At 38.9% G+C, this 25248-nt stretch overlaps 1 protein-coding gene across 1 annotated transcript in view; it reads right to left on the bottom strand.

Moving 5' to 3' along the window:
• Nucleotides 1-268: 268 nt before the first annotated feature.
• Nucleotides 269-25248, bottom strand: part of LOC122811912 (protein tyrosine phosphatase receptor type C associated protein) — a 182463-nt gene continuing 157483 nt past the window's right edge. Inside the window, exon 2 of the mRNA XM_044084072.1 lies at nt 269-1588. Coding sequence (XP_043940007.1) covers nt 548-1588 — 1041 coding nt within the window. The 3' untranslated portion in view covers nt 269-547. The remainder of the gene's footprint in view (nt 1589-25248) is intronic.

The following is a 25248-nucleotide window of genomic DNA, read 5'->3' as shown; positions in this document are numbered from 1 at the left end:
CCTCAAAATCTCTACCAAATAATTGTTCCCAAAATGTCACTGGATAGGGGAATTTAAAATGTGAGATGCAGCAGTCTTGTTTATTTTAACACTGTCATCACAATGGAAGTGAAGATTCAGCTGTGAAATAGTGTACATAAAAGAGAAACCAGAGGAAGTATATAGAATTCATCACTGACACAAATGTATTTTGTGTTAGTCTGGTATAGAAGCAAGCATCTGTACAGCATAGGTAATCTGGTATGTAGTATGAGTCATTTAAGCATTATTCAGGCTAAATAGGGATGACTTTATTGGATATGGGCTACCAAGCCAGAATTATTTACAGTTTATCTTCCGTTATTTTACCAACTTTCCATTGAACAGTCAGCAAACCTTCTCATACAAAAAGTTTGTACTTCTCATAATACTGACTGCTTCCACCTCTGTCTGTCTTAGTAATTTTGCAAAGTAACTAAATTGTCTCTGGTAACTGTCTTTCATTACTTAGCTGGGACTCACCATGTCCATAGTCAGCACTTATATCCTTTGTTTCTTGAGAGTATTGTCACAATGCTGTGATATCAGACTCTGGCAATTTTGCAGTTTTATCATCGGAGCAAGTGGTTGTGCTGGAGAGGACATGAGTGTCACCAGTTAATACTGGTGAGTCTGCATGAGATGTTTCATCCAGATTCTCTAGTATAGCACGTTCCCTCAGGTCAGTGCCGTCCAGGCTGGAGTAGTCATCCTCACTATCTGAATCCTTGGCTTTGGCTGCTTCATTACCTTCAGATGAGGCATCCACTGCAGTTTGCTTACTGGAATTTGACTCTGCCACGTCAGCTGTTGTATCCTTTGGGCTCTCTGGGCCTTCTGCTTTATTTTCTTCTTCATCTGACTCTGCCTCAGAATCTTCCTCATCTCTGCTGAACACCTCCAGCTCTTCAGAGTCATCCCTGCCCCCAGGAAGTGCCGCACGAATTATCAACATGGCCGAGCGTATACTGGCCATGATTCCTCTTTCCTGTTGCTGATCCTTCCCCTCTTCAGTGTTTTTGTCCTCCTTATCACTCCCTTTTGCCCAGCAGCTCCTGTAAAGCACAGCAGGGTGGTAGGCACCATTTGCATCTTTGTTTAGCTTTCTCCAAAGTACAAACAGGAAGATGAGTAGTATTATAGCAAAGACAAACAAAATAATTACAGTGATGCTGGACGATTGATCTATCACCTTACCCTCATTTGTTCCTGTTTTTTCTGTGGAAAGTAATGAACGCCCAATTTTCTTTCTTGCCTGGCCATTGTCATTGCTGTTTGTTTTGGTCGTGGTACGAATTAATATGTTTTTACTTGACAAAGCTTCCCCACTTCTAGATGTGCTATTCTGTACATTATTTTCTGGGTCATTTTTCACTTTTGACGTAACCTGTACATGAGCTTTACTGCTGAGAGCGTCTTTTAAATCTGTTCTTGTTTTCATCGAGTTCACTTTCAGTATACTCATTTCAGAAATGCTAATGTAGGCAGATGTCACCTGTTGGTACTGAAAGCAAATGAGGAAGACTAGATGCATGAGCATGTGACCCTTCATGGTGCAGAGAGCTGTTGCCTAAAAATATATAAAAAAAAAAAAGAGAAATTATTGTCTCATGTAGGCATATTGATAAAACTGGATACTACAGCTTGATCTGCTTGCTATCTTCAGAAAAATGCAATCACCAATACTAAAGCTATACTTTTATAAAAAAAAATACTCAACATAAATAATGCTTTGTTAACAGAAAAAAAAATACTCAACATAAATAATGCTTTGTTAACAGAAAAAAATATTGTAGTGACATTCCCCAGCATTCACACCAGAGCATGTGTTTACAGGAACTGCTCTTAAACCACTTATCCTAGCATGTTGCTTTGACAATAAGGGATCGAGCCTCTCCCTCCTAGTTTTATACTTGCCCCCATTATAACCCTCATCTCCTCCTCCAAATCAAAATCCAGTTACACAGTTTGTAATGCAAGAGATACTTCAAGGGAAGTAAGCATAAAATCTTTTCTCAGATAAAATTAGTGCACTTCCTCAGCAGTGCTTCCTGTTTGTTGACATACTGTGTCTGTCATCCTCTCCTGCTGTGTATACTACAACCAGACAAAAGCATAACATACAGACCCAGCTCTGTAGCATACAGGGATAAAGCCCTGACTGTGATGAAATGACCCGAATTGAGCATACCTTTTAATTGCCCATAAATTTGCAGAATGTCTTGATTTTTGCATATTTTTAGTCTTTTCCTTGTCATCTCCTGCATACTTACTGACACTTATGGTTACACTACCCAATCTCAGTTCTTTCTCCTCAGCTTACATATAGAGCAGCAATCAGTATCCTTGATATTATCTTCCACAGAGCACAAAAAGAAGAGGGTTGTTAAGGAGAAGTGTGATAAAAAGGGGAAAGTGATACAAGGAATTACACAACTTTTGCAGCCCTCTTTTTTTTTTTAAACCAAATAGTATATTTTTCCCCTCCTCAGCCCTGTTTCCCAACAATTTAAACAAGAATGTGTCAATACTTTGTGTGTGCTGGGGAGCATCAGAAACCTTTCCATCTCCCTCAGATTTTAACTGCTCTTTTGATACAGATAGTCCAAGACAGTAGGGCGTTGGGGGAGATATGGCAATGGGAATCCCCTCACAATTCTTGGGAGTTCCTTTTGCTTAGGAAAGTAGATTTCTTTATTTCTTCCCATTCTACACAACACAATGACCCAGGGATTCAGGGCCAGTCACTTTTCAAGGCAATAGCTGTTATTCTAGAAATGTTTGGGTCCCTCAAACCAGAGGAATCCTGGAGGCCAGTACTGAATCTTTTGGATTTAGATCTCCATATCAAGATTCCCAACTTCACTCTCCAGCTCTCACTTTCATGGTAAATCTAGACCTAAAGGACACATATTACTACATTCCTATTACCATATATTACAGGCATTTCTTAAGTTTTTCCATGTCTGGCTTACGCTATCAGTTCTCTGTTTTAACCGTTGGACTCCACTACACATATAATATTCATAAAATGCTTTGCTCCAGGGTTTGCTTATTGGAGACTCCAAAGCATATACAATTTCCCATATTTGGAAGACTGTTTTATCTTTTTCAGACTATTTTTTCTGCAGTCAAGATTCTCTATAAAAATTGTTCAGGAACATCTACTCAGTCTGGGATTTCAAATCAGTTTGCAGAAGTCTTCTCTTATCCTTTCATACAAAATGATATTCCTGGAATATTTGTTGGACTCAGCAGTGGAGAAAGCTTTTCTCTCCCCTCCCAGACAAAGTAAAAATATTCTAACATTTTTTTTTTCTGAGATTCTCCAGCCAAAACTGCAGGGGAGTTTTTCAAAATTCTAGGTTACATTCCATCTAGAATTATCATGCTACTTCTGGCCTGTCCACATATGAGGAAAATACAGTGTCTGGACTTGGCACTTACACCTTTAGACTTTTCAGATTCCTGTTCTGAGATTTGTGAAGAGGGAGACTGGATGATGGGTAGACCATTTATCTTTGACTAAAGCTTTCTGTTCTCCCCTCAAGTCAGTCACCACAGACCTTCAGATCTGTCATGGGAGATAAAGGTGCAAGCTCTTTGGCATCCTGTAGACAGACAAAAGCACATTAATGTCAGGGAGATGTGGCTGTTATCAGTGTTTTGAAGGCTTTGAATCATCTCTGGTTCTCTTTACCTCTGCTAGTGTACACAGATGGCACCATAGTGCTGTGGTACATAAGCAAACAAGGTGGTGCCAGGTCCTACCCCTTTGAAGGCTGGCTATGATGGCCTGGAAGGTAGAAATCTAGCTCAGTCTGGCTCTTCAGGCTTCATACATACTGCCATTGCAAAACCTTATTACAGACAAACTCAGCAGGACCAGGATAGATCAACACACATTGACACTTCATCCTCAACTATTCCAAGAACTGATGTGTCTGTGGGAATAACTCATGTAATGGACATCTAAAGTACTTCTACCCCGGGAAAACTTACAGGCAGGCCTGGAAGATACATGCCTTTTCATTCCCATGGATGAGGATGTTCTTGTATGCCTTTCACCCTTTCTACTATTACCAGGGTTCTTCTAAAAATCCAGAAGGACGCTTCAAACATTGTAGTGGTGAACCTGTTTTGATGAAGGTGACATTGATTCTTCCTTCTTTTCAGTCTGGCCAAGGGCAATTACTTCAACTTTCCCCACAGACCAGATTTACTCACACAAGACAGGGGAGTTTGATACACCCTAGGTTACAAATGACTGGATGATGCAATATTGATATTTTTAGGCACATTTTTCTGGGGAGGTATAGCAGGTACTTAAGGAGGTGAGAAAATCTGCTACTAAGAAATTATATTGGGATAAGTGGAAAATATATTGTATTTGGTGCCACTCTAAGAGTCAAGACCCTCAGTTGTCCTGGATGCATCTGGTTCTATATTATTTGTGTGAAGAATTACTATCGGTTTATTATACTCCTCTACCAGCTAACATTTTCAGCCAGTTCAGCTTGTCTGCTCCAAGACACCCCCCCCCCTTTCCAGCAATGCTCAAGCAAAACTGTTTTTGAAAGGGGTTTTACATTTCCATCTACCTAGGAAACAGATGGCTTCTCCTTAGGATCTCAGTTTTGTGCTTAAGAAGCTTACTCATTCACCGTTTAAACCAACTCATCAGGTCTATTTAAAGTTCTAAAAATGGAAGACTCTTACTCATTGCTCTGACAGCTGCTTGGAGAGTATCTGAGTTACAAGCACTTATGTTGAGTCAGCCCTACCTCATTTTTCGCAATGACAGGGTTTCCTTGAGAACAAATCTGCTGCTGTTTTGAGATACTGCCATTCTTTAACTCCACCTATTTCTCCTTCTTCCTGAGGTTTTAGAGATGTGTGTATTTCCTTGAACTCCTTTGCTCTTCACTCTTATCAACTTCCAGGTCTTCAGTCTAGTTTCTGTTGACCTTAGAGCCTTCTCTGACCACTGCTTGCAGCTGATTGTGTCTACTAGTGGTTTATGCTGTGTGCTGACTGTTTCACTCATGACTTTGCAATCCCTGACTGTACCTCAATGCCTTTTCCTAGCTAGGAGAAAGTCTACCTGATTTTTCAGCCACTCTTGTATGTGATCTTTTGACTGGCTGTGTCTTGCTAAGCCTTGTCATGGCTACCATCAAGCCATTTACCAGATAGATGTATGTTGCCCTACCCACATGGATGCAGGAAGTCCTCATATCTTGTTATTTCTATCCTTATATAAACATTTATGTCCTCCATTATCCACAATAACTCATGTTTCCTGCTTTATGTAGTAGGTCCTGCAACTGCTGCCTGAATTCACTCTCTTCCTCTCTATCACAACCCTGCTGTGGGCCAGATTCATACACTATAGTCTGTGATATGAGTTTGTCAGTATTTCTGTTGACATACCTCACTGTCTTCTGAAAACTCTCTCTCACAATAGTTCTCACACCATTTCTAGTCTGTCCTCCTCCTGTGTAATAGACTCTGGACCCCAAGCCAGGTAGCTTTGCTACACCCTCCTTCCATCTTGTTTCTTTGATACATAGAATGTCCAACCTTATCCTTACCATCTTGTCATCCACTTCCAAACTGCATCCTGTCACTGAAACTACACTGAGTTTAGCAATCCCTATTTCATGTTTGATAGGTTGATTGTTTTTATGTTCAGTTTTCGCTCAACAGAGCTCTCCCAGGTAACTAAAGTTGGACAACTAGACATTGGACAGCCAGTAACATTTTGGCCCAGGGCTGATGGGCATTATGGTGGGCATACACTGGCCAACAGGTGCATATAGACCCTTTCCACCATTAACATGGGTCCCTGGAGTAGGTAGGAGTAGGCTGGGTCCTCAACCCACATTTCACCAGCAAATACCCATGCCAGTTTTTGATGACATTAATCAATGTGACCAGATCATCTAAAGCCAGTTTTCACACCAAGTGGCTATCCCTGACACTGCTCATAGTCTGTGACCTGTGTTCTATCTAGAGGATAGTGCTCCTCACAGCTGCTGCTTAAAGTGGTTGGACTATAGAAATCTTTCCACAATAGGAACCACCTTGTGTCTGTGCTGCTGCCTATAACTCCATTCAGTTTTTTGGGTTGAGTTTGAAGTGGAAACATCTATGTTTTTGGGAAGTGGGAGAAACCCCACAGATGTACAGAGAGAACATGCCAACTCTAGACAGGCATTAACAGGAGGTCAGGATCGAACCTTGTACCTTGTGAATGGGAAGCAAAGACCTTAAGGTTATGCTACTGTTTTCTATGCAGGAAGGACACAAAGGTTTTGGTTTCCTTTCAACACCATGCAGGGGCCCTTCCACACTCATTACCATCAGAAGCCATGGTCATTTCACAAGTTACATTCTAGAGAAATACGACAGCAGACTTCTGTCAATGCACATTGTATTTATCACATAGCATGAATTGATGGGCAGCAAGGCAGTATGACAGAGTCCAATGCCAGCATACTGTCACATTACCAAACAATGTACCTGGGTGGTATGGGTGGACTCACTGTCTTAAAGGTATGTGTCCCATAGAGCCTATATCATTGTGCACACTTGTGATACATTGCCCCTAGGGGCTGCAATACTGATTAAGTCTGCAACCCATAGATATCATAAACCTGTCTTCACATGCATGGTGCATTTTGCATTCATCACTGCATGTGCACGGACAGCCAGGAGCCTCATTGCACAATCCAGGGTTAATATACAATGCCACAATGTACAAATCAAAGACATTTACCCTATATTGCCTCATTAGTATAAATGTAATGCTGTGAGGCCTAACAGTAATCAATAAAAACAGCAACGGGCATTGCAGTGCTCTTTGCACTATAAAATCTTGCTGAAAGGCCAGATGAATCAATGGCAGTATTCAACAGGTAGTACACCTGCCTTTGATGATGGAAAACCAGAAGTCTGTGAGTTATTTTCCCAATCCAGGTAACAAGATTCCTGAGACTACAATGCAGCATGGGGGGGGGGGGGCTGCACTCCTGAGTGTGTCATTTTCGATGAGATATAAAACTGAGGTCTTATCAAGCTGAGTTGGTGGTAGCTCTTATGGATACAATAGATCCATGGCACCTATTGCAAACAGTAGAGAAAGTTTCCCAATGCCCTGGCCATCATAAGCACAGCAACAGCTATAGTATTTACACACCAATATGGCAGATACACCATCATATGTTGGCATGCTTACCATAGCCCCAGTATCACAGGATAGGTCCCTGTAGTGTTCCAGTAGGGCAGCAAAGTGAATGACCATGTTGTGACATGTACTCTATCAGCAACCAGTGCATATCTGTACCCAGTATAGCACAACTATTATATAGTCTGCATATTCACCTCTGCCCACTATCTGTTAACCTGTGTGCCATTCCCACCTCACCTTATTCACTATATTCCATATCTGATACATATACGCAGAATATGTGTATTGCAAAACATTCCTCTCTTTCTGAGCTGCACACTAGTTATCATATTGAACCTCTTACAAATTCACAGACAAGACCTTGCTGGACTACTGCTACCTGTGGCAGAGCTTTGTTCTCAGTCATACATCATTGAAACCTTTCCTGTGCTCCTAACACACCTATCAACAGATGGCTATAGAGTCCCCAAAAAAATTCCTTCACAATACATTCTCCTATAATCTGTAGATCACTGTGGTTATATGAGGTAGAGATCAATCATAAACTTTATTGTGCTCCAAACCATCCTGTTTGCAGGTAGATATGGAGCAACCTCCCTCCAAAAACAATCAAAGAGTACTTCTGTTATCTAGTCTTTCTCCAGACTTGCCACTGTCTTATGTACCTTTACCACAGCAACTCTGAAATGCTTCTTTACACTAAAGTCTGTAGACTGCAAGCACATCTGCTATTAGTCCCACTTGTTTTTATTTTATATATCCTTGTTGATGAAGTTAGTCCCACTAGGTTAGAGGCCTTTTTTCTGGTGAGACTTGAAGTGGTACTTATATTACCAGGGGAAATTTGGCAAGGGCATTGGGGACAATTATAAGAAATTTACAGTAGTTAATCATTCTGTTTTAAGATTTGTGAGTTGCTTTGATGTTTGTACTCATTGTCTTTTGTATAAGGATGTTTGGAATATATGTGAGAAGAGGATAAATATTTGGTTAGTATTTTAATATTTTTTTTATTTTATCCTTTTTTGACCAGGTTAGTCCCACTAAGTTGGTGGCATTCTTTCAGGGGAGACCTGAGGTAGCATTTATAATACTCTGGGAAATTTGGCCAGGGTGTTGTGGGACTTAGCCCACTCTTGGTAGTCAGGGAACGAGTTTGTGTGTTACACATCCTGACTTCCTGTTTTCTGTCCATGGAGGCAGTCAGGAAGAACAGGGAGAAAGCATGGCTGATTCAGCTTGTGCTGAAAGTGGACTGAACATTGCTGAAAATGTAGTTGAATGGTAGAATTGCTACCAGAAGATTTTCTGATGATGTGAGTGCAGGAAAAATAGTGACATTGGAGGAAAAGGAGATTGTAGCTGAAAGAGAGATGGATTCAGAGGAAAACTTTCAGAGGAGATTGTTTGAAGGAAAGACAGTTACCACTGTAAAATGCATAATTACAACTCTCCAATTGGGGAGGGGGGGGGGTTGAGGGATAATTATTTGGAAGAAATTGTAAACCAAAGTGAGCCAGGAAATGGAGCAGCAATTTCATGGAGTGACATCATTGAAAAAATAGAAGAAGGGAAACGAGAAGAAGAGACTGTGCCAGAAAAAGTTCCAAGAGACAAACACTTATGCACAAACTGTTGGAGAAGTAACAAAGAAGAAATAAAAGAAGCAGAAGGAAATATACAGTGTGTGTGAGCAGTAAAAAGAAGAAAGTTCGGACAGGTATGAGTTTTGGGACTCTGTCATAGCACCTCTGGGTGGCAAAGCAAAATAGGTAAGATCATTTATTTTAATTAATAAAGAGACTTTTTGTGACTTGATATTTGTGACTGGGCAGGCCATGGAAAATTGTTTGGGTGCATATGAACAAAAGAAAAAAATGTATCCATGGTCAGAATATGTAATGCAAGCTTTTTACAGACAAAAAGGAATAGTGATCAAGTTTAGAAATGAAGTTGAAGCAAAGGAACTGAAAAAAACATTCATTAACTATATGTTAAGAAGTAAAGGACACTACAAAAATATATGATGAAAGAGGACTATGAACGGGGGGGGGTGGGAATGTGGAGTAATACTGAAAATGGAAAATGATAATGTTATGCATGTACCTATTATTATTAATGTTCGTGGTAATGGGTTTTGTAAAATACAGGGATCAACCAAAGAATCAATATGTAAAAAAGATATGTGGTAAAGCAGGGCACAATGCAAAAAATGAGATTTAAAGTGCAAAATATGTGGCAGCACTGGTCATTCATGGCTAGAATGTGAAATGAACGTGCAAGAAAATGAAAATGTAGTTAGGAGAAAGAGATAGAAGAATGTGTTATACAAGGAAATGTACAAAAAGATATGACTGATAAAGAGGTTGTACATGAATTTGAAGAAAGTAACAAGGAAAAAGAAATAGAGGGGACAAGTGAGGAAGAAGATGACTGGCATACAACAAGAAATAAAAATAATTTGATAAGGAAAAGAGTTAAAGAAAGGAAAAGAAAATTCAAAAATATAATGGTTAGAGAAAATAAGAAAGGAAATGGATAAAAATTGTATTATACTAACTGTTCTTAAAAGCTGAAAATATTAGCTTTAAATGTCAACAGTATGAAAAATCTTAGGATAATAGGTATATTACAATGGTGTGTTGCAGTAGATGCACATATTATTGTTTTAGAAGATATCAGATTATTAACAGAGGAAGAAAGAACACAAACTGAAAACCTTTGTATTGGTGTGGTAGTTTGGAGCAAGGGGATAGAAACATGGTCCGGCATATATATATTATGTCAAGAAAGCATTAAAATATTAGATGTAACCATAGCAGAACTAGAGATTAATTACATTTATAGACTTGAGATGGAAAACGTGTATAGAATTATAGCTTTATATATGCACATGTAACAAAAAAAAAAAAGAGAGAGAAATGATGTTTAGAAATATTCTTGAATATGTTTGTGTAAATATGGACAGTATTGTGGTGGTTGATTTTAATTGTAATTTAAGAAAAAAATAAGAGTAATTGTGATGTTAAAATGGTTAAAGAAATTATGAGAAGTGGAAAATTAAGTGCATGGGAGAATAACCAGTGGACCTACAAAAGAAATGAAATTAGGACAGAAATTGATTATTTTTTAATATCTGATAGTTTAAAAGTTAAAAAAAGAAGAATTCATTATGCTGGATTTTCGGATCATGTGACTATATGGGTTAAAGTACAGGAAAATGAACAATATATAAAAATAGGAAAAGAAATAAAGAGAATTAATGAAAAGGAATTAGATTTAGAAGAGACAAAAGAACTTATGGAATTATGGAAAAATCATGAACATGAGAGAGTTTTATGAGAATTGGGCTGTTTAGTGGCTTAATTTTAAAGAGAAATATAAAAAAGTGTTTTTAGAATGTATAAGGAAGAAAAAGAAAGATATAAGATATGAAGTCAATAAACATTCAGACTTATTAAAGAAGAAACATTCCTTTTATGATAAAGAAAGAGAAATATATAAAATGAATCAAATTAAAATAAACAGCTTGTTATATAATCAAAAATATTGTTTGCAGGGAAAGAAAGAAGAGGTAGCACCATATTTGAGTAAAATAATAAGAGAATTAAAGAATATGGAAGGTAAGCAAATAAGACAGCAAGAAGGAATATAAAATAATTATAACATAATTAAAGAATATGTATTGGAATTATTTGTTAAAAGAGAAGAAAACATAGAACACATTTATAAAGGTGAAAAATTAAATAACAAAGATAATGAGTATTTAGAACAACAAAAAAAAAAGACCATGAAAGAATTGAATGAAATTCTAAAATATATTAACATGAATTCTGCAACAGGACTGGATGGAATTGAATATTGTATGTATAAAGAAATGACTGACTGGCAAAAAATATTTTTATAGAAGTTATGAATGAATGGTTAGAAACTGGAATTAAAGTGAAAGAGATATGTGCAGGGATTATACATTTTATATTTAAAAAAAGAAGATAAAAAATGGAGACCTATAACATTGAATAATACAGATTATAACATTTTTATGAGAATAATAACAAAAAGGTTACAAAAATGGATATAATATATGACCAAAATGTATTCAGAAAAAAAGGAAAATTAAGTCAAAAGTTATTATGGATAATTCGAGAAATAATTGATGTTATCATAAATAAAAATGTAGAAGTGAAGGCTATGACATGGGATATAAGTAAGGCCTATGATAATATACAATATAAATCATTATGGAGAATTTTGCAGGCATATAATGTAAGCAAAAAATATTACAAGTGATAAAATCTGCTTATGAAAGGAACTATGTGAAACTAAAAGTAAATGGCTGGATTGGAGAAGAAATAAAAATAGAATGTGGAATAAGCAGGGCTGCCTAGCTAGTGGTGTGATTTTCTCATTAGTAATGAATGTAATAGTGAAGGAAATTAATAAAATATCAAATAGCGGTGTATACAAAATGTTGAAGGAAGTACAATTGCCAATATTGTATAATTATGAGGATGGTATTGTACTAATTGTTAAAAATAAAGTATGGATGGAAGAAATAAATGAAAAATTAAGTATACATTTAAAATTTGGTTTAAGTATAAATAAAGAGAAAAGTAAAGGATTTGGTTTTGAAGGTATGATAGGCAGTATTGAGTTCAATGAAAAATGTATAGATATATATTTAGAAGGAATGAATACAGAGAACAACAATTGGATAATGTACTCAAGGAAGTAAAGGATATGACTATTTTTTGGAAATCATATAGATTTTCTTATAGAAAAATGCACACTTGTTGAATGAATAGGAAAACTTGCTTATGTTGCTAACATCTATATGATTCCTATTAAGTAGGAAAAGGAACTCATGATGATTATATTTTCTTTTATATGGGACTCTAGTCTTAATCCAGTTAAGAGAGAGATTCTATATATGAAAGAAGAGCAAGGAGGCTTGAGTTTAATAAACCCAATAGTACATGCACCATCTTTAATCTTATATAAGGTATTAAAAAGAATTATGAAGGAAAATAAAAACTTGATAGAAATGATACTATATTATAAATACAAAGAATTGTGGGAAGAAATGGGAGTTAAAAAGGAAGTAAAGCATTGTGAATGAAGAAATGAAAGTGTACCAAAACAAAATTGTGTTATGGAAAATAAAAAAAAAGAATATATGTGAGAAAATAGAAAGGAATGGTACTTAACTGTTGTGAAAGCATTTTATTGCATTGATCCATGTAAAGATTTAGAAATAGATAAGAAAAAAGCCATAATGATGAGATATAACAACTGTAAAAAGATTAATATAATAATTTTTTATGGAGATTGTCTATTAGAAAACTGCCAATTAAGGCAAATATGCCATACAAGAAAAAGCAAGATACAATATGTAATAATTGTGGAGAGTTTGAGACTACTGAGCATGTGTTTTTGAAATAATTTGTGGAAAGAAATATGTAAACATAATAGGGTGAAAAGTTTGTTAAAATTTGAGGAAATAAATATGGACATAATAGAATTTGGTTGCTATGGTGCACAAACACAGGAAGAAGTGAAGGTAATGGACACAGCAATATGTTATGTTTCATAGACTGTATGGAATGAAAGACTAAATAAAGTCAAATACAGTGGAAAATGGACTTTGACACATATTCTGGAGAAAATAATGTTTTGATTGTGTATAAAAGAGTGAGGGAATGCTTAAATTGAAGTTTATAATGTATGGAGATTTGTAAATAGATGTAAAAATGTAAATAATATGTAATATATATATATCAATAAAAAACCCTGCTCATTATTGTTGCGATTGGGACCCATTTTGTAGGAGCACTTCCTGTTTCCATTCCAGGAGTAGAGGCTGCTTGGAGAAACAGGGAGACAGCTGTAGAGAGAAGGAGATGATGGAGTGGTGAGAGGAATGGAGGCAAAAGCAAATACTAAAACCAGAGAATATATGCAGGATTCTGAGGAGACATTTCAAAGAAATTGGTTTGAGAGAGATGACTCAGCAAATGATGGCTGTATAAAGTCACCAAACTGATACAAAAACACACAAGGCTGAAGTCCAAGCACCTCTGGAGCAATGGTCAAAAGTTCAAATGAGAGGAACCACAAGTTGAGAAATATAAAAACACCAAGTATTTAATGATTCCAGTAGCAAAGAAACAGTTAGCGCTTTCATTTGAACAAGTTTCAAACTTCATCAGACAAACTATTCTACATGCATTCACTTTAAATACCATAACATTTACTTCTATTGGTTAAAAACAGTGTCAGTCATCATGATATACAGCTGAACATAAAACTGTTGCCTCATATGAACCTAAAGCTGTCAAAACTACATTAAAAACAATTGAATACAATTAATGTTCAAAAAAGTATATATGTATGTATGTATATCTAAATATGTGTGGAAATGTATAAATTAATATATAAAACTTTATGTTGTTGCCAGTTGTCAGACAACCTTATTTTTGTTGTTTTAAAACCTTTTTTTCTTTCAAGTGCTTTTAGTTTCAGTATGGCTGAGATAGAAGTGCAGTCATTGATGCCAGGCCAATTGTCTGCTTGAAAGCGGATTTGCCATTTTAGCTCATTTATTTCTAACTGTAAATCCCAAGGCTTGTTTTCATCAATAGTGACTTGATCAATTGCTACAAAAGAAAATTTATGGTACACATTGTCAGAAAGATGTTTGGCCAATGCATTATTCAGATTGTTTTTCCTAATAGCATAGTCATGCTCATAGATTCTTTGACTTAGCTTACGCTCTGTCTTTCCTATGTAGAAACCAGAGCATGAATCGCACATGGCCAAATAAACCACTGCTCTGGAATTACAAGAATATTTCCCTTTTATCTGATGTCTCATGTTTCTAACAGTTATATTGTCAGTCACTTTTACCATATGACACCATGAGCAAGCTCCACATTTAAAAGGTCCTTGTTTATTTGCATGGAAGGGAACCTGTCTGTTCTTGAATAAATCCTTAAAATTATTACCTCTTCTGTATACAGTAGCTGGTTTAACCCCTAAGTGCTTCCTGATGTTAGCATCCTCTAATAAAATTGGCCATTTTTTTCCAAAAATAGAAGTTAAAAACTTAGCGTCCTGGCTAAAAGTTATAGTTAAGGCTTTTGAAAATCTGGAGGTTGTTGTGTAGTGTCATTGCATACTTCTACCATGGTACTACATTCTATAGTGCTTAATGTTCCCTGATACCCGCCATTATCTGATGCAAGTGGAATAGTGCCTAAAATAGGTTGAAAATGACCATTTAGTCTCTACAAAAACAAAATCACCACTAATTCTAAGGACAACCACAAAGCATTCTATAGCTATGTCAAGAATCTTGATGGTAACAACCAGATCTGCTCTGAGTTACAGCACAAAGGCATGAAAATTACAGAACCAACTGATATTGCCAACATCCTGGCAGAAAGGTTCAGTGTTAACTTTACCCCCCCCCCCCCACTCCCTAAAGGGCCCATATCTATACAGGAAAAATGCAGAGTCCCTGTAATCACAACTATGCAGGTAAAAGCTGCATTCTCTAAAGCCAAAAACACAGCATCCATGGGACCGGACAACATCCCAGGCTGCGTTTTGCACGAACTTCAGAATGAACTGGCTCCCCACTTAAGCACCATGTTCAATAATAGCCTCACATCAGGCTTTGTGCCCACTGAATGGTGCACAGCAACAGTTATCCCACTCCACAAAGGGGGAGCCACCACTGATCTCGGGAACTATCGACCTATTAGCCTGAAGAGCATGGTCTGCAAGGCCATGGAATGTATCATCATGGAACTCATAAACAAAGACATTGGTAACCTCCAAACTCTGGATCCCACCCAGTTCGGGTTTGTGAAAGGCAGATCATGCCTCCTGAATCTGAGTGACTTCTTTGAGGCAGTCACCAAAGCCATAAATGAGGGTAAGATGGTTCACACAGCCTATCTTGACCTCGCCAAGGCTTTCAACACCATCCGCCATTCTCGAATTATAGCTAAACTCACTAAACTAGGTATAAATCCCTACGTCACAACATGGGTTGCCAACTGTCTCACTGACAGAACCCACACTGTAAAAGTTGCAGACTCCAAATCTGACCTCAAAGCAGTGACAAGTGGAGTACCACAGGGTTCCATCCTGGGACCTCTCCTGTTTGGTATCTGCTTCTCTGAAGTACAGGCTAACACAGAAGGCCTCTGGCTAACTAAGTTCGCAGATGACTGCAAACTAGGAGCCATAGTCAAGTCCCCAAATGATGTGGACATCCTACAGAAGGGCCTTGCTGAGACAGATGCCTGGTGTCAGAGCCATAGCCTCAAGCTCAATGCCAAAAAGTGCAGTGTCATCCCCTTTGGTAAAAACTCTGTACCCATGAACTACCACATAGGCAGCAATCTACTTAACACCGAATGTGTGATAAGAAACCTTGGGACCCAGGTGGACAGTAGTCTCTCCTTTGATAGTCATATCGCCACAGTAGTCAGGAAGTCCTTCTGCATGGCACACCTCATCATAAAAGGGTTATCATCCAGGAAAAAAGAGGTCATTGTTCCCCTCTACTCGACACTCATTAGACCCATTATGGAGTACAATGCCCCTTTTGGAATGTACCTCACAAGACATCTGCAGCAGCTGGAAAGGCCACAGAAGTACCTTCACAAAGAGGATTACTGGCCTCAAACAAATGCCCTACACTGACCACCTCAAAAAACTCCAGCTTTACTCCGTAGCATATCGGCTACTCTGAGGTGATCTCTGCCTAACATATAAAGCTATGTCAAACCCAGAGCTGTTGGACATGCTACACCTAAAGAAATCCCAATCCCTCCAAGCTACATGCTCTAGGGACCTAAACCTTGTCATCACAATAAACAGGACATGCTGGAGGGATAGATTCCTGTCCCAGAGACTTCCCATACTCTGGAACAGGCTACCCATCTATGTCAAGCAAACTTCTTTATTAGCACTCTTCAAGAAAAATCTTGATGAGTGGATGGGAAATAGGAAATACACCCCGGGGATCACTTCTGTGTCTCTGCTCGACAGTGGCACAGAAAAATAACTTTCTTGGGTGGCGTAAGCCAGGGAACCTTGTTGGCTAGCCTTACGTAGGCCCTTGTGCCGATAGCCTAGTACCTACCTATGAACATATGAACCTATAATACAGCTAATGTTCAAAAAAGTATATATGTATGTATATTTAAATATGTGTGGAAATGTATAAATTATTATATAAAACTCTATGTTGTTGCCAGTTGTCAGACAACCTTATTTTTGTTGTTTTAAAACCTTTTTTTCTTTCAAGTGCTTTTAGTTTCAGTATGGCTGAGATCTGCTTGAAAGCAGATTTGCCATTTTAGCTCAGTTATTTCTAACTGTAAACCCCAAGGCTTGTTTTCATCAATAGTGATTTGATCAATTGCTACAAAAGAAAATTTATGGTTCACATTGTCAGAAATATGTTTGGCCAATGCATTATTCAGATTGTTTTTCCTAATATCGTAGTCATGCTCATAGTTTCTTTGACTTGGCTTACGCTCAGTCTTTCTTTGTTTTTAGTTCCTGTTACTGATCCATTGCCTTATTAGGAAGGAGGGAAGTTTCTTTGCTTACCAGTGGGAGTGGGAAGCACTGAGCAGCCTTTCTGTCCGATTTGGTGAAGTTTCAGCCAGAAACTAGTAGTCTATTGGTCGTTTTGGGCCAATTCCTAGCTCCTTTCAGCCCCCTGCTATAAAACACGCTAAACACGCGTTTTCCAGCTTGTACCAACTCAGCACAGATCCTCGTTGTGGCCTGCAGAGTGATCCAAGCAGCAGAGAGCTAAAAGAGTGACTTTCTACCAGATATAAGTATTTTTTGTTGCTTTCCCACAGTTATTAAGCTAGAGACTGCATTTCGCCTGTTTTACTGCTACTTTAAGTGATTTCTGCATTTTACACTGTTTATTGCACTTTAAGTTACTAATTGTTGCAAATTGTTTCTGTAGGCTACACACTAAAGTGCGCTAGCCGATTTACAGCATTTATAGCATTTACTGTCTGTTTTTTTCCTTGTCTCTGTAATAAAACAAAAAATCTCTTGTTTTCCTGCCTTACTGAACTAGAGTAGTCCAGTTTCAGAGTTGCTGATCCCTGGGCTTTGTTTTTAGTTCCTGTTACTGATCCATTGCCTTATTAGGAAGGAGGGAAGTTTCTTTGCTTACCAGTGGGAGTGGGAAGCACTGAGCGGCCTTTTTGTCCGATTTGGTGAAGTTTCAGCCAGAAACTAGTAGTCCATTGGTCGTTTTGGGCCAATTCCTAGCTCCCATCAGCCCCCTGCTATAAAACACGCTAAACGCACGTAAGCGCGATTTAGCGCGGAGTTACCACTGTTGCACACAAGAGCAGCGGCGGTTAAACAAGGTTAAACTATTTGGGCCATCTAAATTCCACTCTTCCAATTTTCCCTTAGAACTACCTTCCTCGAGCTGTACTGCTGATCTAACCAGCATATCCTATAACTGAAAAGTTTATCTCTACTTGATTCCCAAGTAGACTATTCTCTATCTGTAAAGCCTAGCACTTACTCCTACAGTACTTGCACCTTGATAAAGCACTCTTATTATAGATAGTACCCCACCAGCCTAAAACCCACTTCCCGGAGTCCTTTGAAAGTCTCTTTATCTACTACTTCTAGTATGTCAAGGGATCAGTTGCTAGTGTCCTCTCCAGCTCAACTGGTGAACCTGGGAATATTGAGGCAATGTTACAATTGCCACATGTACACAGACAATCCTCTCCTTCTCCCACAAAACACAAATACATGCGAGAGATGCAACTATACGGCCAAACTGGAGGCTGAGCTCTCTCAACATAGGACTGGCAAGACCAGACAGGAGAAGGTAACCACACACAATACATACCCAGTCACACATGGTACCATCACAACTTCAAATCATACACATACTCACACAAAGACATACTCGGAGGCTCTGAACAAAAATTTACCAAAACAGCAGAGGCCACCAAAGCAGACACCCAAACAACTACCACATCATGACCCAACACATGCAACACATAGACCACACAGTCAGAGTGTCAAACAGTCACAGCCCTTAAGGCCAAACAAAATGCCAGACACACTTGTCATTGGTGATTCCATAGTCAGACACACTGACGTCCCGCTCACCAGACTGAGTAAAGAGAAGGTCACAGTAAGCTGCCTGTCGGGCGCTAGAATCCGCCACATAACGCAAGCACTCAGGTCTCTCAACAGCAGGTACAAGTACGACTCAGTCATTGTCCACGCTGGTGTCAACGACCTGAGATGTACCTCCTTAGACTACATGAAAAGGGACATCGAGGAGCTCTCTGATTATGTAGCCCAGGCAGGTATGACCCTGACCTTGAGCAGTATCCTATCTTCACCTAGAATGATGCCACAATACAGTGATAAGATGATCAGCTTTAATAATTGGCTTAAATTCTGGTGTCATTCAAAGGGGATCCAATGTCTGTCTGCCTGGGATGACATGCTGGACAAGCCACGCTGCTTCGCAAGGGACGGCTTGCACCTGTCACCCTGGGCTTCGGATATTGGCAAAGGCTCTTGCCACCCCCATAGTGCCTTTTTAGGCAAGGCTCAAATTCTAAACCTACCACCCTAGAACACCAAAAGGAAAAAACTAAGGGTAATGCTGCTCAATGCCAGAAGTCTCAATCTCAAGATGCACGCACTCGAGGCCCTTCTCAATATGGAGAACATCGATGTCTGTGCTGTGACAGAAACCTGGTTCAAGGCTCCTGAGAGCACCCCAGCACTAACAGGTTTCACCTCATATCATGCGTTCCGGCCCCAAAATCCGGACAACACCAAGAAAGGAGGGGTGTCCATATTCATAAAGGACACCCACACCTCAAGGTTGGTGGCAACGCACAATGCATCGGAGACCATCCAGGTGCAATTAACCATAGGCAAGACTGCTCTGCAATTTGTAGCATGTTACAGGCCACCCTCTCAAACTCAGGAACCTCACATGGCCTTCCTGAAAACATTGGAGGATAAATGTATCTCCAAACACCATCATACTAGGTGACTTCAACTACCCTAATATAGACTGGGAACACTACTCAAGCCCGAACACTCTAACCCAAAGATTCCTGGAGTTCATAAACTCAAATGCCATGGAACAACTAGTCACCATCCCCACAAGAGGAGAAAACATACTTGATCTCATCATCACGAACATGGGATCAAAATGTTCAACACCGAAGTATACCCCTCACTGGTGAGATCAGATCATAAACTAATCTCGCTGGAGGTCCTCATCCCGCCCCACCTGAAACAAAAAAGACCACAGTGAAAAACTTCTCAAAAGCCGATTTCACACTTCTAAAAACTAGTGTGGTCTCCTTTAAGGCCCCTGAGCCAGTGGTAAACATTACTCAAACCGCTGAATCACTTACAAATGCCTTCTACCAGCACCTACAGGACTGCATGGATCAGGCAATCCCAAACAAAACTAAGACTCTCTGTACCAAAGGCAAGCGTCCAGTCTGGTGGACCCCAGCCATAAACAAGCTCTACAACAAAAGGAGGAAGCTACTACAAGATAGAGCAAAATCCTTGAAAGGTAAGACACCTTTGATCGTTATAAGTAAAAACTAAGAGCTCTCATAAAATCATCCAAGGCAAATTTTGAGAGAAAAATCGCCAAGGACTCTAAAGAGAATCATAAGGCCTTCTTTAGCTATGTTAGAAACCTAGGAGGAAACTCCCAGATATGCTCAGAATTAGTTCAAAATGATGTGAAAATTACTGAACCTACACACATTGCCAACATACTGGCTGACAGGTTCAGTGCAAACTTCTCCCCCCCCTCCCCCCCAAAAGGAGAGATATCTATTCCAGAGGATTGTAGCCCCCCAAACATCTCCAACGCCCAGGTGAGAACTGCCCTCACTAAGGCAAAACACAGCATCCATGGGACCAGATGGTGTCCCCGGCTGTGTGTTTCACGAACTCAACGAGGAATTAAACCCACAGTTAGGACAGCTGTTTAATCTTAGCCTCACCTCAGGATACGTACCCAAGGAGTGGCGCACGGCGACTGTGGTCCCACTTCATAAGGGCGGTGCCTCCACAGACCCTGGAAATTACCGCCCCATTAGCTTGACAAGCCTTATCTGCAAAGCCATGGAGAGGATCATAATGGAACTCATAAAGACATAGGGAACTTGCAGACTTTGGATCCAACCCAGTTTGGCTTTGTCAAAGGCAGATCCTGCCTCTTAAACTTGGTTGACTTTTTCGAGACAGTCACCAAGGCCATTGATGAGGGAAAGGCAGTCCATACAGCCTACCTCGACCTGGCAAAGGCCTTCGACACAATACCCCACTCAGGTATCATCGAAAAACTCATCAGCTTGAATGTAAACCCTTACATCACAAGATGGGTTGCAAACTGTCTAAGTGACAGAACCCACAGGGTCAGAGTTGCTGGAGCCATGTCAGACTCAAAGCCTGTCACAAGTGGTGTCCCACAGGGCTCAGTCCTGGGTCCACTCTTGTTCGGCATCTACTTTTCTGAAGTACAAGCAAACACAGGAGGGTTATGGCTGACAAAGTTTGCAGATGACTGCAAACTGGGCGCCATAGTCGAAAGCACATCTGACACAGATATCCTCCAGAAGGGCTTCACAGAAATGGATAACTGGTGCCAGAGCCATGGCCTGAAGTTAAACACCAAAAAATGCATAGTCATACCCTTCGGGAAAAACAAGGTTACCCCTAGCTACCATATAGGTGGCAATCCACTGAGCACAGAAAAAGTCATCAGGTATCTGGGGACCCAGGTTGACAGTAGCCTTTCGTTTGACACTCATGTTGCTAAAGTAGTTAGGAAAACCTTCTATATCGCCCACCTGATCATGAAGGGATTCACATCTAGATCAAGGGAGGTCATCGTCCCCTGTACTCATCACTCATTAGACCTATGATTGAGTACAATGCCCGTTCGAATGTATCTGACCAGACACCTGCTGCAGCTTGAAAGGCCCCAAAAGTTCCTCACCAAAAGGATAAAGGGTCTCAAAAATATGTCTTATGCTGCCCGACTGAAAGAACTCCAGCTCTATTCAGTCTCATACCGCTTGCTCAGAGGTGACCTGTGCCTGACATATAAGGCCATGTCAAACCCAGATTTGATGAATATGCTTCACCTCAAAAATCTAGATCCCTCAGAACCACAAGGGCGGAGACTTAAACCTTGACACGGTTATAAATAGAACGTGCTGGAGGGACAGATTCATCACCCAGAGACTCCCTATGCTGTGGAACAAAATCCCGGTACATGTGAGGCAGAGCACCTCTCTGGCCTTGTTCAAGAGGAATCTTGACCAATGGATGGGAGATTGCAGATATACCCCAGGGATTACTTCAGTGTCACTGCTTGACAGAGGCACAGCAAAATGATAGGCATAGTTTTTATTCAAACTAAAGGGGTGGCGAAAGCCACATAACTATGGGCTAGGCTTATAAATGCCCTTGGGCAGATAGCCTAGTATGAACCTATGAATCTATGAACCTATGTAGAAACCACTGCTCTGGAATTGCAAGAATATTTCCCTTTTATCTGATGTCTAATGTTTCTAACAGTTATATTGTCAGTTACTTTTACCATATGACACCATGAGCAAGCTACACATGTAAAAGTTCCTTGTTTATTTGCATGGAAGGGAACCTGTCTGTTCTTGAATAAATCCTTAACATTATTACCTCTTCTGTATACAATAGCTGGTTTAACCCCTAAGTGTTTTTTGATGTTAGCATCCTCTAACAAAATTGGCCATTTTGTTTCAAAAATAGCAGTTAAAAACTTAACATCCTGTCTAAAAGTTACAGTTAAGGCTTTTTGAAAATCTGGAGGTTGTTGTGTAGTGTCATTGCATAGTTCTACCATGGTACTACATTCTGTAGTACTTATGGTGCCTAAAATAGGTTGAAAATGACCATTTAGTCTCTTGGTAATGACTTCCATACTTAGTTTTTCCACTAGTTTTGTTGGGTAACCTCCTTTCAGGAACAAACCACATAGAAACTGATATTCTTTCAAAACCTCTTCATGTGTTGTGACCATGCAAGCAGCCCTGACCAATTGGCCTTTCATAACAGACTTTTTTTGATGAAATGGGTGTCAGCTTGTGAAATGCAGAAAAGTGTTAGAGCATGTAGCTTTTCTATGAATTTTAGACACATATCTGCCACCTTCATCATCTTTCATCAAATTCACATCTAAATAATCAATGCTGACTGAATCATATTGCCATGTAAACTTTAAGAACCTAGTAGTTTCATTAATATATGACAAGAATTCACATAACTCAGCCTGCTTTCCTTTCCAAATAATACAAATGTCATCTTGAAACCTTTGGTATAGTTTAATATACTTATTAAACCTTGACTGGAAGGCAAACTGTGTTTCCCAGTAAACCATAACTAGGTTTGCATAGGCTCCACCACACAGTGAGCCCATGGCTATTTCTTTCTCTTGCAAGTAGTACTTATGGTTAAAAGAGACATAATTATTAGTTAAAACCAACTCTAACAATTCTAGAATAAGGGTAAATGTACTGTGTGGCACCTTATATTCTACAAGCATTTCATTTACCCATTCTATCCTAGGTTGTTGTGGGATGACTGTGTAAAGGTCAGTTACATCTATGGTGATGAAAATGTCAGTAACATGATAAGGTGTTTTATTTATCTGTTCTAAGAAGCTCCACGAGTCTTTACATATATGAATTTCTTTCACTATTATTTTCTTTAACTCGGTCCAAGAACTGAGCACATGAAGAAGTAACGGAACCTCTACCATCAGCTAGAGGACTCCACCTGAAGTTAGTCATACATGAAAAACTATGTGAACATGACTTAAAAAACTTACAAAAAAACAAGAACAAGTCTCACAATTTTAATATGACAGAGACTGAAATAGCAGCCATGGAGCACTTGCAAGGTAACATCAGAATAATGAAACCAGATAAGGGGGGTAGGGTAGTTATTATGGACATAGACAGTTACAATGAAAGGTTACAACTATTATTATAGACTGACACATACAGTGAAGTGTCCCTAAATGAATTAAATGGGGCATAGAAAAGATTCATGCACAGTTAACTGATATATTCTTAGAGAAAAGAATTGACATTGATCTGTATAACTATCTGAACATCATTACCCCACGAATACCTGTATGTTTCGGGATTCCAAAAATACATAAGAGTATTCAAAATCCCCCTATGAGACCTCTAGTTGATGGAAGAGGTTCCATTTCACAAGCTCACACCCATTTCATCAAAAAAGTCTGTTATAAAGGCCAATTAGTCAGGGCTGCTCGCATGGTCACAACACATGAAGAGTTTTTGAAAGAATGTCAGTTTCTATGTGGTATGTTCCTGAAAAGAGGTTACCCGGCAAATCTAGTGGAATAACTAAGTATGGATGTCATTACCAGGAGACTAAATGGTCATTTTCAACCTATTTTAGGCACCATTCCACTTACATCAGATAATGGTGGGTATCAGGGAACATTAAGTACTATAGAATGTAGTACCATGGCAGAACTATTTAATGACACTACACAACAACCTCCAGATTTTCAAAAAGCCTTAACTATAACTTTTAGCCAGGACACTGATTTTTTAACTTCTATTTTTGCAAAACAATAGCCAATTTTGTTAGAGGATGCTAACATCAGGAAGCATGTAGGGGTTAAACCAGCTAATGTATACAGAAGAGGTAATAATTTTAAGGATTTATTCAAGAACAGACAGGTTCCCTTCCATGGAAATAAACAAGGAATGTTTAGATGTGGAGCTTGCTCATGATGTCATATGGAAAAAGTAACTGACAATATAAATGTTAGAAACATGAGACATCAGATAAAAGGGAAATATTCTTGTAATTCCAGAGCTGTAGTTTATTTGGCCATGTGCGATTCATGCTCTGGTTTCTAGATAGGAAAGACTGAACGTAAGCTAAGTCAAAGAATCTATGAGCATGACTACGCTATTAGGAAAAACAATCTGAATAATGCATTGGCGAAACATATTTATGACAATGTGAACCATAAATCTTCTTTTGTAGCATTTGATCAAGTCACTATTGATGAAAACAAGCCTTGGGGTTTATAGTTAGAAATAACTGAGCAAAAATGGCAAATCCGCTTTCAAGCAGACAGTTGGCCTGGAATCAATGACCGCACTATTTCGGCCATACTGGAACTAAAAGCACTTGAAAGAAAAAAAAGGTTTTAAAACAACAAAAATAAGGTTGTCTGACAACTGGCAACAACACAGAGTTTTATATATTAATTTATACATTTCCACACATATTTAAATATACATACATATATACTTTTTTTGAACATTAGTTGTATTAAATTGTTTTTAATGTAGTGTTGACAGCTTTAGGTTCATATAAGGCAACAGTTTTATGTTCAGCTGTATATCATGATGATTGACAATGTTTTTAACCAATAGAAGTAAATGTTATGGTATTTAAGGTGAATGCATGTAGAATAGTCTTTCTGATGAAGTTTGAAACTTGTTCAAATGAAAGCGCTAACTGTTTCTTTGCTACTGGAATCATTAAATAATTGGTGTTTTTATATTTCTCAACTTGTGGTTAATCTCATTTGAAATTTTGACCATTGTTCCAGAGGTGCTTGGACTTCAGCCTTCTGTGTTTTTGTATCAGTTTGGTGACTTTGTGCTTTATCAGTTATGGCTTTCGGCTATGCACCGGAGACTGCTTCATTTTCTGCTTCACTTCCCATTCCACCTGGACAGAACAATGGGGAGACGGAGGAGAGCAGTATAGGAAAATTGACTGCATTAATTTTGCAACTTACGCATAGAGTTGATTCATTACACAATCTGATCAACACCATTAAACCTCCAGATACCAATGAACATCTCAACCCACTAGAGGGTGCTGTTGCCTCAACAAATGACTTCCTTTCAACACCTGAATGTTTAGTT

Source organism: Protopterus annectens, chromosome 9.part0 (genome assembly GCF_019279795.1).
Source record: "Protopterus annectens isolate FY-2018-M chromosome 9.part0, PAN1.0, whole genome shotgun sequence".
Lineage (NCBI taxonomy): Eukaryota > Metazoa > Chordata > Ceratodontiformes > Protopteridae > Protopterus > Protopterus annectens.
The sequence above is the reverse complement of the archived record's forward strand: the minus strand, read 5'-3'. Positions and strand labels throughout refer to the sequence as shown.